We start from the raw sequence: 16,265 nt of genomic DNA, 5'->3' as shown, positions 1-16,265 counted from the left end.
CAGATGTAAAAACTTTATAATTATTTGATAATTTTTGACATAGCATATAATTTGTAATAGGATATTTGGTACAGCTTCGAATACCTTTTCTAAAGGCTAAGAGAACATCATGATCGGACACAACTGACAGTATTTTTTGAATGGTCGAAAAAGTAGGACGGGATGAAGGATTATGATTTTTTTTTATAATTTCATTCATTGGAGTCTCCAATTGGCTCTTTGAACGATCAACTATCTGGTCTTGGTTCTTTTGAATGAATTTTTTTTCTAGTATAAAACTTGAACTTTGGAACTTGATCAGTTGAACTGTTATGTAGTTTTTTCTTAGAATTGTTATTATGAAGGCTCATTATATGTTTCCACAACATATTATGTTTAGTTATTTTCCATCATTCTTCTTATTATTACTATATCAAAGATGTTTGTTTCTTGTCAAATTTGTTTACAGAGTGTCTCTAGCGAGCAAAAGGTGAATGCATTGGCTGCTAGCTTTATACACATGCCAGTTGGGGAAAATATTGACTGGAGACTATCTGCGACTATTTCTCCATGCTATGTGACGGTAATTAATAGATTTTTGGCATCTAAAATCAGTTTTTATCATTCTCTATCTGCGACTATTTCTTCATTCAAAGTTACATTCGTTTTCAAAAGAATTGTTGTCTGGTTGCAATTTTGTTTATCCTTGGATTCAAGTGGTGCATACTTCTTTTTTCCTTTCTTTCCATTTTTTTTATAATGTGATGATATTTATTGCTCGAGTTCTCTAGACATTTGCTATCATGACTATTAAGACCATTAGGGTTCACTAAGAAATGACCTGGAAGGTTTCAAAGCATGTCTCATCTTTGATTTACAATTGTTTTTTGTTCAAACGGTAAACAATCATAAACAATCGTTTGTATACCTGAATAATTTGTTATCATTCTTTGAGACCATTTCTAGGATGAAATTTTTTTATAGGATGAAGATTTATAGGGGCAAGTACCAGCTCTTGGAGTTGAATTTGTGATTTGATAGGCTGAGCAAATTCCAAATATGGTTAGTTCTGATGTGAGGTCTTTCCCTTCTTATTTAGGACTTCCATAAGGTCATAACTCCATATGCCTATCGTCTTGGAATCTGGTTGTGAATAAGATTTGAATGAAATTGTCGTCTTGGAAGATTAGCTTTTCCTCCAGAGGAGATAGACTTACCCTTATCAAGTCCATCTTGGGTGGTGTCCCTACCAATTTCTTATCCTTTTGTAGGATCCCAATGTTAGTGAGTAAAACGGTGGAGAAGCTTACAAGGGACTTCTTTTAGAAGGGTGTTGAGGAACGGAAAGGGGCACACTTAATTAAGTGAAAGGAGGTTATGAAGCCAGTGGACCTTGGGGGATTAGGGATTGGTAATGTGCGAGCCTGTAAGAAGGCCCTTTTGGCTAAATGGCTTTGGCGGTTTCATTAGGAGTCCAGTCCCCTGTGGCATAATACTGTTGTGAGCAAATTTTGGGCGGTCCCCTTTTGAATAGATTTATTTTGAATGGATCTCTTGTGAAGTCAAAGGTACATCTCAACCGAACTCTCAACCCTGATTTTCTCTCTCTTCTCCAAACCTTAGCCAGCCCTTTGCCCAACCTATGTCTACCACCATTGCCTTTGACCTACACCCTTCACTCTTGGAATGAAGTTCAAAATTTCTTAGAAGATTATTTTTGGTTCAAAATTTCTATTAATCATTTTATGAATGATAAGGTCTTGGTGAAAATTGACAAAATCTTTCAAAATTAAATTTTGATTGCATGTGGGGGCATTTTGGCGATCTTCACTTGGAAAATTGAGCACTGGTATAATAAGATTCACTTTCATCTGGAGTTTACCTCTGGAATACTGGAAACAATCCTCCTTTGAAGCATTCGGGCAAAATTTAGGTGGTTTGGTCAACATTGGCTCCCCTTAATTTCATTGATGTTGTTAAGGTTTATAATATTAGAAATTTCTCTCTCTGGATTGGTGATATAGTTTTCATAGTAATTTACTTTATGCTTAAGTAGGGCCTTTTTGATAGGCAATCTTGGGTATGTTTTATGTTTTCAAATTCACCGAGTTTAGCAAGTAGATTATGACGGTTGTGTTTTTGAAAATTGTTTTCGAATTCTATGATACAAATGGTGCAAATTTTGAAAACAATATTTTTTTTATGTTTTTAGTGTATCTACATTTTGAATTTGAAATTTTAAAATTCAAAATTGTATTCAAAGTGATAAAACTATAATAAATATATTATTTCATGTTATAAACTTGATTCATTTTTGTTAAATTAAGATATCTATTATAATGTATATGATATTATAAAATTATAATTATGCAAAATTTTGTGGATAAAACATGTTCTAATTAATTAATAATAGTTTATATTCAACCTAATATTCAGAGGAAATTTGCAACAGTTTTATGGTTTGTAAATGTTATCAAACACATTGGAACAATTGTTTAATTGGGATCCAATTTCTGAACATGCTTTCGAAAAATTTTCAAATTTTGTGGATCGAGGGAATTGGAAAGGTAGTGGAAGATGATGTATTTATTTTGTCAAATGAAGATGAGTTGACTGAAGTAGTTTTTCTGGTTCAAAGGCAAAGGCACCCTGTGCATGATCAACGTCACAATTTGAAATATCCGGATGCGTTAAAACTATTATTTCCGTTGATCATGATGGAATTACAGCTGCCGATCCGAATGTGGCTGATTCTCTTGCTTGTAATGATGATATTTTTCATCTCCTACATCTACGGTGAGGTGGATCCAAGACTTCTAATAGCCTTCCCTCTTCATTATTCTCGCTAGAAAGAAACTCTTAATGTCCTTGGTTATCAGTGGTTAAGAGGAATCTTATGCATCTATCTCCAGCGCCCTTTACTGAAGTAACTATCCTCTATTGATTCTGATGAGGAATCGATAGTTAATTAGTGAGGAAGGCGAACAACTTGTAGAGTTACTAAAGCACGAAGAGTTTTTGGCAGAGGGTTTATTTGTAGAAGCTTATAATAACCTATTTCCAAATGAAGCCAATGGGTCAGTCAAAGCAGAGCTTAATGCAACAACATTACCAATGTTTTCTCCTTTTATTCCTGCTAAGTTTTCTTCTCTTGTTGTTGAGGTTTGTGGTCTCCAGATGCATGCAAGTCCTTCTTGATCTCTTTAAGTAAAATTTTAATGGCTATTTTCGGCTATAAGGAAATCTTAAAGTCCCAAATGATTTGGGGTTTGCTTTTTTATTATTTTTTTTGCTATGTGGTTCTCGAAAGTGGCTGTTGTCCATCTCATGTTTTGTTAGCATTCTCTCCTAGCGCCATTTTAAAAGATTTTATGGTCTTGTGTTTGGAAATCTTTCGTCAGCTTTTTTGTTTGTTTGAATGTATCAAAAGCATTTCCTTGTCGTTTATTCTCTCCTCACTCTGATCGTTTTGGTTTGGCTGGCCTTATGCCTTCTTTATGGCGTTCTCCAAGTTTTTGGTGGGTTTTTAGATTCTAGCTTTTCGTCTTATTTGGCTTGCGCTCATTTTTAGTTGCAATCATTTCTTACCTCTTTCTTAATATTTCTTTATTCATTTTCCTTTTTGGGATTTTGTATTTCTAATTATTAGTTTCTGTTGATAATACCATTGAAAAGTTTCGTTCGCTTAAAAAAGAAAAGAGTACGAAAGAGAGGCTCATGATGCATCTTCGTATTAGAAAGGGAATACAATTGAGGGCATTTTCATATATTTGGTTTGGATTAATTTATGCCAAAGTGCATAATCGTTGTTATCGCCCCCGATAACCATGAAGTGTGACTGAACATTCAATTTAGCTTCGTTCTAGCTGATGAGAGACAGCTCAGGGAAGGATAAGTCTACCTCTTTTAGAGCATATCTTCTTCCAAGCGGCTATGCAATTCTGCACCATCTAATTCCAAAACTGTGTCTTTTGGAAATGTATTGCTGTCATATATGTAACTTTTGTCTTTCCTTTTTGAAAATGGTGCCTGGTTTTGTCCGCGATATTATATTCTCCTATTTTCTTAGCCAGAGGTCTACATCCACTCAAGCATGTCTTTTGCCGGATACTATTGATACTACTCCGGAGAACCAAATGGCCTTTGTTGTGGATAAACAAATCTTGGATGCTTCATTTGAGCAAATGAGATAGTTAATTATCAGTTTTGTCACAGAAGGAAAGGAAAGGATTAGTCGTCAAGTTGGCTGGATCTAGAGAAGGCTTTTGAGAAAGGGGATTGAGATTTTTTGGAAGCTATTCATAAGGAAAGAGGGCTTATGCTATACTTAACCAACTGTTGTAGAAACAAAAAGGAGAGGGCCCCATACAAAATTTCCAGCATCGAGGAGTAAAGAAGAGTGAACAGAAAATATACGGGCCTGTTCAGAAACTCCTGAATTATCAAACATCACATCCAAATTTTTAGAAACAAAGAGCCGACTAAAAGGAGATTGCAAAGAATCGTCACCCGATTTTTACCACGTGAACTTGCCATTAGACAAATGCCATTCCATTAAGCTGAGCTCTTCAATCGAGTTTGTCTTCCGACACAAAATTGTTCACGAGTCCATTGAATCACGTTGAAATCTACATGAATGCAGCACTGATCTTACCGAAAGACGAGAGTGTGACTCTTCAATGGTATCAGAATTACAAGATCTGACCTCTTGAATGGGAGGAAATGAAGTCTCAATTCCTTTTTTGGTGTGCAAGAAGGGGATAAGCTTTCATTAAATCATCTTAGCACCATTTTGATACTTTAGTGGACTTGAATTTTCAAAGGACTCTGGAGCAATTATTTTGGAAAAGAAGGTGCCTCTTTTATTGAGTCAGAATCACTAATAGCCAAATTATCAATAGAAAAATTGGATTCAAGAGGCAAGATTGGCACTAAGAGATACCAAGACTTTCTGCCAAAGCACAGTAATTAGGGTGCAAAAAATGCCAACGTTCTTGCAGGCCATTGATAATTAAATCCTTGCTGAATTCACGGCTTCTATAGGAGAAATTAAAGAAGTAGCTGGGGCAATTCAAATCGGTAATTCCAAATTCTGTAAAGCATTTAAAGTCACATTCTTTTGTGCAACTGTAGCATTTAATGAAACATCATTCGGCACAAAAAATTCCTCATTCTTATGCAGATCATGCACATTAATCCCAGCTACAATTGGTTGAACGTGTGGAGTGACTAATGAAACATTTTCTGGCACAATAATCACATACTCCTCAATCTGGGAGCTCAACTTAAGAAGAAATCTGACGGACGATGAAATACTGGAATAGGCCTCACTATTCTATCTTTTACCCTCAGTGAATTTCAAGCAAGGGCTGGATAATTGGCTTTTGCGTTTAAATCCCTCTCAAACATTTTCTGGAAAATCTCCAACGGATGGTGTGATTAAAGCTGAGGGAAAAGAAAAAAAAATCTCTATTTGAGACTATTTGGAGGGGGCATTATACCATGAAAACCAAAGCCTTTATGTGGGAGCTCAGTCATTGTGGTTTGAATACAGGGAAGATTGCATAAAGGGATGCCTTTTATTCATTATCAACTGGTTGGAATATTAGGTCAAGAAGCCTCTGAATCTCAAATTCACCTATTTGTTCACTGCAAACCTTCCCAAAGACTCTGGAATTTAATACTGGAGGCATTTGATTTTCATTAGCCAAGCCGGACAACACCAAAGATTTTCTTTCACATATTGGTGGGTCATCCTTTCAAACAGTCTAAGAAATTTCCATGGGAAGCGATCATCAGGGCTTTTCTGTTGTACCTTTGATGTGAAAGAAACAATAGGATCCTCAATGATTTATCTTCTTCCCTTAATCGTTTTTTGGATTTTTTTTTTTTTTTTTTTTAAACTGTAAGCTGTATATATGATTGAAGATAATACTCATAATGCACTTTACAGCCAGTGTTTTCAATAAAACGTGCACTGCAGAAGACTGAATCATGAAATTTACTTGAAGATAGTAGACCAAATGAAGCATACATATACTCACGAGTGATTTGGACCAAATAAAACGTGAAATTTACTTGAAGATGGTAGATTTGGCCTTTCTCACAAGTGATTTGGGTTTTTGTCTTTTGTAATTTTATTCATCAATGAAATAGCATTCTTGTTTTCTACTTTACCTTTTCTGTATAGATTTCCATTTGCTTGAACTGTTGAGCTTTTTTTCTTAACTTCTTTTTCTTCTTGTTTATACAATAGCCCTCCCCCGGGATAGGGGTTGAGCTCAGAAAACTGTAAAAGAATAAATAGTAGGTTTCTTTTATATCTGCGTGCTTTAGATTTACATAAAATTTTATTCTTTGTGTGTAGATTTTGATGGACAGTTGTGATCGTTTTTTAGAGTTTTTGCGAAGGAGTAATGAAGTTAGCCCTACTGTTGCATTGGAAACTGCAGCAGCTTTGCAGGTGATATTGTCTAATAACTTTCCACCATCATTTTTTGAACTAAACTTACAGTTCTTGAATCGAAATGCAGGTAAAATTTGAGAAAGTGACTCGTAGAGCTCAAGAGCAATTTCAAATTGCATTAGAGGAACAAAGCAGGTAACTCAATTTGCTTTTTTTATTTGGGAAAAAATCAATATGGACCCTTCATCTTTGGGTGTTGTATCAATTAATACCCCAAAACTAATAATTGTAGCAAAAAAAAAAAAAAAAAAAAAAAAAAAAAAAAAAAAAAAAAAAAAAAAAAAAAANAATAAAGAGACATCAAGGTTTTGTCGACCTGCCACAACAACTAATTAAGAAATTGTGTAAGGCAAAACTTTCTTCAAACTTTCAGAAAGAACCCTAGCGATGGTTTTGTAGAGGCAAATAATGAGACTAATTATTCTGTAATTTCCCACTGCTTTTTAGCATCAATCTTCATAGGAATAAAACAAAGATATGTTTCATTTAGCCTAGCATTGACGATGACGCTCTTGAAAATTTCATTGAACACCCCCTTAATGTCTTCTTTGAAAGTTTTCCACAGATTTTTAAAGAACTCAGCCTTGTATGGATCTGGCTCCAGGGATTTATTGGTTTTCAAATCATTAGGTGCTCTTAGAATTTCTTCCTCAGTAAATGGGACTTCAAGAGAATCCATTTGTTCAACAGAAATTGAGCTCGAATCATCATTGTTGGGGAAAAAATGATTTCCCTTCTTTTTTGTGAACAAGTTATCATAGAAGGCCACAAATTCAGATTCAGTACTCTTGACATATATGAGACTGTCCCCTGTTGTAGAAAGAATTTCAATGACTTTTTTTTCTTCTGATGCCACAATTCTGAGTTTTCGTCACTTTCAACCAATCACTTTGACTTGCAATGCTGTGTCAAAAAAGATTTTCCTTTGAGGCAAAAAAAAAAAAAAAAAAAAAAAAAAAAAAAGAAAAAAAAAAAAAAAAAAAAAAAAAAAGGCTTTTTGATTGGATAACTATCCTTCTTTGTAATGATAGTGAGTCAAGGGAGCCATTTTCTTCCCATTCATCAATTTGTTGGAGCTCTTTAATGAGGTTGTGCTTTTGTTCTGCCATGTCGCCAAAAGTTGGTGGAATTCCAGTCTTTAATCACCCGGCATTTGGATGTCAGGATGTGATCTCCCAAGCGGAACATTATTTCTTCTTGTAGGTGCTAGATTTTTTTCTTGAATTTGTTGAAGGTTTTGATTACCTCTAGCATTCCCATCATCTGTGAAATCTTGAAGATTTCCTTTTTCAGTATTCCCTTGTTTCCATGGGCTTGTTGAACATAATTCAATTTTTTGATTTCTTATTCTTGCTCTTTTAATATATGTTCTAATTTTGTGTTCCAGATTTGCTCTTGACATTGATCTTGATGCCCCAAAAGTTAGAGTTCCTATCAGATCAGGCGTCTCTTCCAAATATGATAGTCATTTTCTTTTGGATTTTGGTCACTTTATGCTGCGAACCATGGTATATTTGTTTACTGTGACGTACTGCTTTGTTGCTTTTTTTTTTTCTTCTTCTTTCTTTCTAGTTTCTTCCTTTGTTTATGTTATTTCATCACAGGGTTCCCAGTCTGATGAACGAAGACATAGCTTATATTCTCGATTTTTTATAGCTGGAAGAGATATTGCTGCATTGTTCAGGGATTGTGATCCTGAATGTGAGAAATGCTCAGATTATAGTAATCAACCCATTGTTTCCCCTTTAGGAAAGGAGGAGTCTCACAACGTTTATCCTCTTTTTGATCAGTTTGGAATGGCAGTAGTAGTAGATCAGGTAACTGTTTATGAGGATTCTCCCATTTTCTTGTATAGATTTTGACACTTCACACTGACTTCCTTTTTGTTTTAAAGAATACATAGGTTTTATTCTGTGACTTGTAATTCCTTTTTGTTTTTTTGGTTCAAGATAAAGGTACCTCACCCAAGTCACCCATCTACACGAATCTCTATTCAAGTGCCGAACCTTGGCATTCACTTCTCACCATCAAGATACTGCAAAATCATGGAACTATTAAACACTATCTATAGTAAAATGGAGACTTATAGTCAACACTCGAATACAAGTGGTAATTTACAACCTGTGCTTGCTCCGTGGGGTCCCGTGGATCTCACTGCTGATGCAAGAATCCTAGTGTGGAGGGTATGGCTTGAATTGAGAAAAAAAAAAAAAAAAAAATTATCTTGCACCTTTTTATATCATAGCCATCCATAATTGTTAAATAATATTTGTTTCAGGGTATAGGAAATTCTGTGGCTCAGTGGAAGCCATGTTATCTTGTTCTCTCAGGCTTGTATATTTACGTTTTAGAGTCGGGGAAGTCCCAGATTTACCAACGCCATTTGAGGTTTTTCTTTGGGTTCCACCTGTTTATTTGTTTTGTTGGCTCTTTGGTTTTTATTTTTGAATGTTAACTAAGTTCTAATTAAACTTTTTAGAGTGTTATTTACTTACTATTATTTTATATTACATTTGTGTTATTACAGTGTGGCTGGTAAGCAAGTTCATGAAGTTCCATCAAGTAGTGTGGGTGGATCGTTGTTTTGTATTGCGCTGAGTTCTAGAGGCATGGACATTCAGAAGGTATGTTTAATTGGTTTGAGGTGTTATGGGCTAATTTTTTTTTTTTTTTTTTTTTTTTTTTTTTTTTTTTTTTTTTTTTTTTTTTTTTTNTGTATTTTTAAAATTACTTTTTTTTGAAAAAAATGTTCGAAAGATATAATGAAATACAAGACCTTACAACAATTACAATCAAATGAGAACAGTCAAAAAAACAAAAAAAGGAACCATCAAACAAAAGCTCTAGAGAAACCATGTAAAGCAAACACAATAGCGGACAACTTGAACCAATACTAGTAAAAGCTGGCCAAAAATCCTTCTAAAAAACATTTAACAAACCAACTGAATTATACGAAGGATGAAGATCTAATAAAATGAAGCTTCTAAACCAAAGAAAGAAACGGAGACCACACTAGGTTGAAAAAGGCAAAACCAAAGCACCTAAGGTTCTTCGAGAACGGAAGCCCCAAAGTGTATAACAAAACAATCAAGGAACAAATGTCAATAAGAGATACAAAATTTTTAGGCACTAATTATGGAGGAGAAATATCCTCCTTATCATTTTCTTGAAATAGAAACTCAAAAAACGTCCAAATGGGAGTCTTCAATCACCATATCATTTCTTTCCTTCAGTTTTTTTTTTTAATATTTTTTTTCACACCTCACTGGAGTTCGTATCCCCTAGTATCTCTTTTCATTTTATGAATGGAAAGTTGTCCTTTTTAAAAAAAAAAAAATATCATCCAAGTAATCATCTATAGGCTGCACAGAGATTCCAAACTGCTTATGCTAACTTCAAATTCTGCATCAAAGTCATCCCACCAAGAGAGGAATGGTTGGGTCTTTCGTTGATTGGATGGTGCCATGAATCCAAATAGGATCTTCTGATGAGGAATCTTTATGGCTACAAGGATTGGGAATTGAAAGCTTTGATGGAGCTATTGTAGTTAAATAAAATTACTACCCCCTTCTTTGAATACACCTTTGTGATTGGAGGTCTAACATTGTCACGTGAGTCATAGCCCCTAGAAAGAGGAAGAACTCTATACATGAAATTCTCAAAGGAGGCAATAGCCTACTGGCAGAAAAGAAATTGAGGATATATTCATCCATTTGTATAAGAACCTTTTCTGGCAGTACCTAAAGGACGAAAAGACCCTTGCATGTAGTGTTTTCTGTTTCAGTACCCTTTTGCAAGTGAATGCCCCTTGGTGGCAGACCTCTCCTCGCCACTCTTCTCATTCCTTCTTCAGTTCTTTTTTCTTCTTTTTTTCTTCTCCATATGCTTCTTTGTTGTACCTCTTGTTGTTGTTGTTGTTTTTTTTTTCTTTCTTGTATGTTTATTATTATGAACATGTACGTCTATATATATTTATGTAAGTTTTATATATTGTCTGAACTGCACAGAAATCTCACATTTGGTTTGTGCCTCGTGCTTAAACCCCAAAGGGCTATTGTGATTTAGGACACCTTGGGTTTTAAAAAAGCTCCGGTTACAGCTTGAAGGAGAAGAAATACTCTATTTACTAAATCAAATAACATATATTAGCAGCTACATTTTTCTCCTTTCATTTTTCTAATGATTTATAATTCTCTAGGCTCTGGAATCTTCAAATACCTGGGTGATAGAATTTCAGAATGAAGTGGAGAAGAGCTCTTGGTCAAAAAGACTTTTACAAGCGACATATCAAGCTTCTGTATTTACTCTCTAATTCTAATATGTTCTGCTTTTTATCCATTTACAGTATTCTTCTTCCTGTTACTTAGTAGCTATTTATTATTGTTATAAACAGGCTCCTCCATCGATGGATATACTTGGAGAAATAGATAATGATGAATCTCCGCTAATGGAGCGTCACACACCTAATACGAAGGCAGCTAACCTTGTTATAAACGGTGCATTGGTGGAAGCCAAACTATTGATATATGGGAAGGTACAAATGAGTTTTCTACTTCCTCTTCTGTTCAATAGTGACTGTCAGTGGTATCATGTGTTTGCAATACTATCTTCTCTTTGGTGCCATTGGAGGTCAATAATTATTTTTATGATTTCTTTTCAGAGGCTAGACTTGATTTTAGTATTTGCTTTCTTCCAGTTGGTTGAGCAATCTAATGTTTGTGACCATTATTTTGCAGACTGGAGACGAAGTTGATAATAAATTTGATGAGATCCTGATTCTTGAGCTTCTTGCTTCGGGTGGAAAGGTTTATCTTCATTAATATATAGCTTCTTTTCCTTTTATTTTTATGCTAACTAAAATGTTAGTGTACTAAAGGATTCACGTCTTCTAAAGACTTAGGACTGGAGCTGATTGTAGAATTAGAAATTGACCAGGAGAATCCTATGATTATATTATTAACTATTTCTTCACATGATTTGCTGGATTATTAGTATACTATTCGGTTCATTTCTGGACTGCAATGTCTGTGAAGTTTGCTGTTTTTCTTCTTCTCCGCAATTACAATTCTTGATTAGTTTTGTATGCTAGTCGATTGATGTAGTGCATAAATAATATAGTTTGAAGTTATTTGGTAATTTTGTTTGAATTTGTTAAAGTTAGTCCTTTAGTTGGGTTGGATTGGTAGGGCTCAAATCTTCTTTGATTGAGGTTTAACATAGATTGAAGTGTTAATGGAGATTTTGGTTGATATTCTCTCTTTTGATGTTAATTTGCATCAAATAACCTCCATTCTTTATGATATTAATCTTCTAACAAGTCTCGGGTATCGTTCCTTGTCCATTATTTGTTATGCTTTTGCTACTTGTAACTTTAGATTAGGTTCAATAGATGTAATCCTGTTTTTGCATCCAAATAAACCTGTTTCTTCAAGTAAGTCAATGACATACTTGATTTAATTAACGATGATACCTTCTTCAATCCTGCTAATTTTATCCTTAGAAAATATTTTAACGTTCTTAAATCCTTTATTTGAAACTCACGTCCAAGATTTTTCTTGAGATTGGCCAAACTTGCTTCATCATCACTAGTTAGAATAAGACTATCCACGTAGAGGATCAAAATTAAGATTTTATTATACTTAAAGTGTTTATATAAAATGAAGTATGAGCTGATTGACTCTGAAAGTTCATAGCTAACCACAACTTTTCTAAAGCGTTCAAACGAAGCTCTCGAAGGTATTTATGACGACAAAAAGATTTATTTAATTTGCAAATTTTCATACATCCAAGTTACTTCTCAAAACCTAGTGGTAAGCTTATAAAAACCTCTTCCTCAAGATGTCATTAAAAAAAGAATTTTCAGAAGTTGGTAAAGCGATCTATCTAAATTAATTGCAAGAGATAAAAGAACTCTAATAGAGTTAATTTTAGGAACATGGGCAAATGATTCCTAATAATCAATTCTATATGTCAGTGAGTTTAGCTACTAGTCTGACCTTGTATCTCTGAGTATTACAATCCATTGGTTTCTTATTTTCAGCAAACTCCAATACATTTTGTTTTAGAGCATTCATCTCCTTTGTAACGACTAGTTTTCAATTTGGATCCTCCAAGGCCTCTTGTATGCTCTATAGAACAAACAAGTCATATATGTTAGATGGGAAAGCTTTATGGCTATTTGAAATTTTTTGATGTGACATAAAATTTGCAATTGGATATTTGGTACAATTTCAAATACCTTTTCTAATGGCTATGGGAACTTCAAGATCATTCACAATTATCAATGTATTTTGAATGGTTGAAAAAAGTAGGAATGGAAAAAAGAATTACCAGGATTTCCAATTTCATTTATTGGAGTCTCAGATTGGATCTATGAAGGATTAGCTATCTGGTCTTGGTTCCTTTGATTGAATTTTCATCCTGTATAAAATTTAAACTCAAGAACTTGATCGTAGGATCATTATGTAGTATTTCTCTCTCTGATTGAGAATTTTCTACCCTTGGCATTAACAAAAAGATTTTGATTTAAGATCCCACGAAAACATCAAATAAACGACCCTGTCCCGATGATGGTGGAGGGGACTTTCAGAGTTAGAGAAGATGCGGTTGTTTCTTTCCATCTGAGGGATCTTGATTTATGAATTTCATATCGGTTATGTTTCAAGTGGAATAGTAATGTTTGCGAGGGCTTGTTGGATATTCCTGTTTCATTCTCCTGTTTTTGATAATAGTTTCTACTTGTGGGTGATTTTTACTTTGTCTCCTAGAAATTTTTATTTATTTATTGTCTATATGCTTCTTTTCAATTCATAAGTCTTTTTGAAGTCGTGCTGACCACATTGTGGTATGTTTTCCTTCTTCAGTTAACTTGTTAGGTTTGATACTTTACCTATATACTTGTACACCACTGTTAGATACTTACTTCCTGATTGACAGGTCCACATAATTCTTGGTGATGATATTCTTTCAGTCAAAACGAAGCTGCATTCTCTGCATATTAAGGATCACCTTCAAGGCCATTTATCAACAAGTTCACAGTATTTAGCTCGTTCTGTGCTATCAAATGAGAAGTTATCTTCTTCTCCTGGCACATTTGATCCTAATGGGATACAAACGACTACTGCAATTATTGATGAGGATGATAGTTTTACGGATGCGTTGCCTGATTTTTTATCTCTATCTGATGTTAGCAACTACGATTCCCCTGGACATGAGTCTACTGACACAATATTTACTGACAATGATATAGAAAAAAGGAAAAGCATATCCAGTGACATATTTTATGAGGCAGAGGACAGTGAAAGTTCTGACTTTGTGGTTGTAACCTTCTTGACTAGGGGTTCAGATTCACCTGATTATGATGGTATAGACACACAGGTACTAATATGATATTGGCGATGTTTATTATTTGTTCAAAATCATGTTCACGATGCTAATATTTCATGAATGAAACATTTCAGATGAGTATTTGCATGTCAAAAATGGAGTTCTATTGCAACAGACCTACTCTTGTTGCGTTAATTGGTTTTGGTTTCGATATAAGCTCCACAAATTATGTAGAAGTTAGCCCAGACTTGCCCGGAACTTCAGAAGATAAGCCTGTTATGGATAAAGAAAAGGTGGAAGAAAAAGGCCTCGTTAAGGGATTGCTAGGACATGGCAAAAGTCGTGTTGTATTCTACTTAAACATGAATGTTGCCAGTGTTGCCATCTATCTTAACATGGAGGATGGATCTCAGTTTGCAATGCTCGTGCAGGAGAGCTTTTTGTTTGAGCTTAAGGTGGGTACCATCTCTATCATCAAGGACAGTTATGCTTTACCCTATGCACATAAATTGGTTTTTAGTGGTCCCTAGCTATCTTCCCCTAGTTGTTTTTTCTACGGGAACATTGCTTTTTTATCCTTGGTGTTTCACTTGGATTGAGTTTCTTACCATTTATAGTAATGAAAGGCTGACTCAGCTTGTTTCTTAAACTTAATTTTATAATACACTTCGGGCTGACATTGCTATGATTTGTTGATTTTATATTTTCTTATTTTGTATGCGTGGTAGGTTACTTAAAATTAGTGAAGTAAAAAAAATAAATAAATAATAATAATAATAATAATACGTGTGTGTGTGTGTGTTTCAGCTTATATACATACATATATATATATATATATATATATGTATGTATGTATGTATGTATCTATATATATATATATATATATATACATATTCGTGTGTTTCAGCTTATAATTTTTTGCTAGTATTTAACTTATTTTGAACCTGTTGAACAAAAAATTTTGGGTTTGGTTTATAATTTTTCCATATGAATAAATTTAGAGTTAAAAGTTAAGAAATTTAATTTTAAAATATCTAATTCTAAGTTGATAATGGAAATCAATTCTTCCAATTATAGAGCTTTGAAGGTAATAATGTGTGTTGTAAATTCAGGATTAAGTGAAAGCTAACTCAACCTTAAATACTAGTGTGTATTTTTTCCTTGTTCATTTTTTTATTTTCCTGTTTGTAAGCCTAATTAGCAATTTTTGTGCATTATGTAATGGATGGCTGTCGTTTCTAATATATGATCATAAAATGTGATTTACTTTGAGAATTCACACCTCATTCTCACTTTTATCCACTTTCTAACGGGCATTTTTCTTTTTAGGTCCATCCAAGCTCTCTTTCTATTGAAGGAACTCTAGGGAATTTCAGACTTTGTGATATGTCTTTAGGAGAAGACCATTGCTGGGGTTGGCTTTGTGATATACGAAATCCTGGTGTTGAATCACTTATCAATGTAACGTGTGCTTCTTACATATAAATGATCTTGATATGTTAATTGTTGTATTAAGACTATTGACTATAAATGATTTTTTCTTTTCTTTTTCTCTTTAGTTCAAATTTCTTTCCTATAGTGTTGACGATGATGACTACGAAGGATATGATTACTGTCTACATGGTCGGCTTTCTGCTGTCCGCATAGTTTTCCTTTATAGATTTGTTTCGGAGGTAAAGGGAAAAATTCTCTTAGTTTTCGTTTATAAATTTGTTATAAATCAATAACATTAATCGAGTCGTACATATCTGAACTTTTATTACATTTCTTTATAATGCTGTATGTAATTTTCCACTTCTGTAGATTACAGTTTACTTCATGGGACTAGCTACTCCACATACTGAGGAAGCAGTTAAACTTGTTGATAAAGTTGGGGATTTCGAGTGGTTGATCCAAAAATATGAGATTGATGGTGCTGCCGCCGTGAAGCTGGACCTATCACTGGATACACCCATTATTATTGTTCCCAAGAATTCAAATAGCAAAGAGTTCGTAATCTTTCCTCTCTTATTATCCTTGAGTATTTTTTGAAATTTGACTTATAACTGACATAAAAGCATGTATATGATTAGTTGCATGGTAAATTATTATAAAAACAAAAATAACTTGAATTTAGGGAAGAAGAGTAATATTACTGTATTTCTTCTTGCACATCTGAAAATTCTTATATAGAAGAAAGACCATCAACCAATAAGGAAAGAAATACTCCATAAAACATAATCAATATTACAAAAGATATGTGAGGGGTTGTTTGGTTGGAGGATTTGATTTCTTTTGCTGGGGAAAAATCCTTTTCGAGGGATCATTTTTAATTATGATGCTAGGGTTTGTAAACCGAGTATTTTTTTTTTTTATTTGGTCATTTTTCATTTTTTTTTCTTCTTTTTTAACTCTTCGTCGTTCTTTTTTTTTTTTTTTTTTTTTTTTTTTTTTTTTTTTTTTTTTTTTTTTTTTTTTTTTTTTTTTTTTTTTTTTTTTTTTTTTCTTTTTTTTT

General features: G+C 33.8%; 1 protein-coding gene across 1 annotated transcript in view; it reads left to right on the top strand.

Moving 5' to 3' along the window:
* Positions 1 to 16,265, top strand: part of LOC111790806 — a 67,844-nt gene that overhangs the window by 18,126 nt on the left and 33,453 nt on the right. Inside the window, exons 15-30 of the mRNA XM_023671868.1 lie at positions 449 to 562; positions 6,347 to 6,442; positions 6,513 to 6,580; positions 7,833 to 7,953; positions 8,050 to 8,262; positions 8,395 to 8,628; positions 8,724 to 8,833; positions 8,973 to 9,069; positions 10,644 to 10,742; positions 10,839 to 10,979; positions 11,182 to 11,250; positions 13,382 to 13,822; positions 13,906 to 14,226; positions 15,101 to 15,232; positions 15,331 to 15,444; positions 15,575 to 15,759. Of these exons, the coding sequence (XP_023527636.1) occupies positions 449 to 562; positions 6,347 to 6,442; positions 6,513 to 6,580; positions 7,833 to 7,953; positions 8,050 to 8,262; positions 8,395 to 8,628; positions 8,724 to 8,833; positions 8,973 to 9,069; positions 10,644 to 10,742; positions 10,839 to 10,979; positions 11,182 to 11,250; positions 13,382 to 13,822; positions 13,906 to 14,226; positions 15,101 to 15,232; positions 15,331 to 15,444; positions 15,575 to 15,759 (2,555 nt within the window). The remainder of the gene's footprint in view (positions 1 to 448; positions 563 to 6,346; positions 6,443 to 6,512; positions 6,581 to 7,832; positions 7,954 to 8,049; positions 8,263 to 8,394; positions 8,629 to 8,723; positions 8,834 to 8,972; positions 9,070 to 10,643; positions 10,743 to 10,838; positions 10,980 to 11,181; positions 11,251 to 13,381; positions 13,823 to 13,905; positions 14,227 to 15,100; positions 15,233 to 15,330; positions 15,445 to 15,574; positions 15,760 to 16,265) is intronic.

Source organism: Cucurbita pepo, chromosome LG03 (genome assembly GCF_002806865.2).
Source record: "Cucurbita pepo subsp. pepo cultivar mu-cu-16 chromosome LG03, ASM280686v2, whole genome shotgun sequence".
Lineage (NCBI taxonomy): Eukaryota > Viridiplantae > Streptophyta > Magnoliopsida > Cucurbitales > Cucurbitaceae > Cucurbita > Cucurbita pepo.
This window is presented reverse-complemented; position numbering and strand designations above follow the sequence as displayed.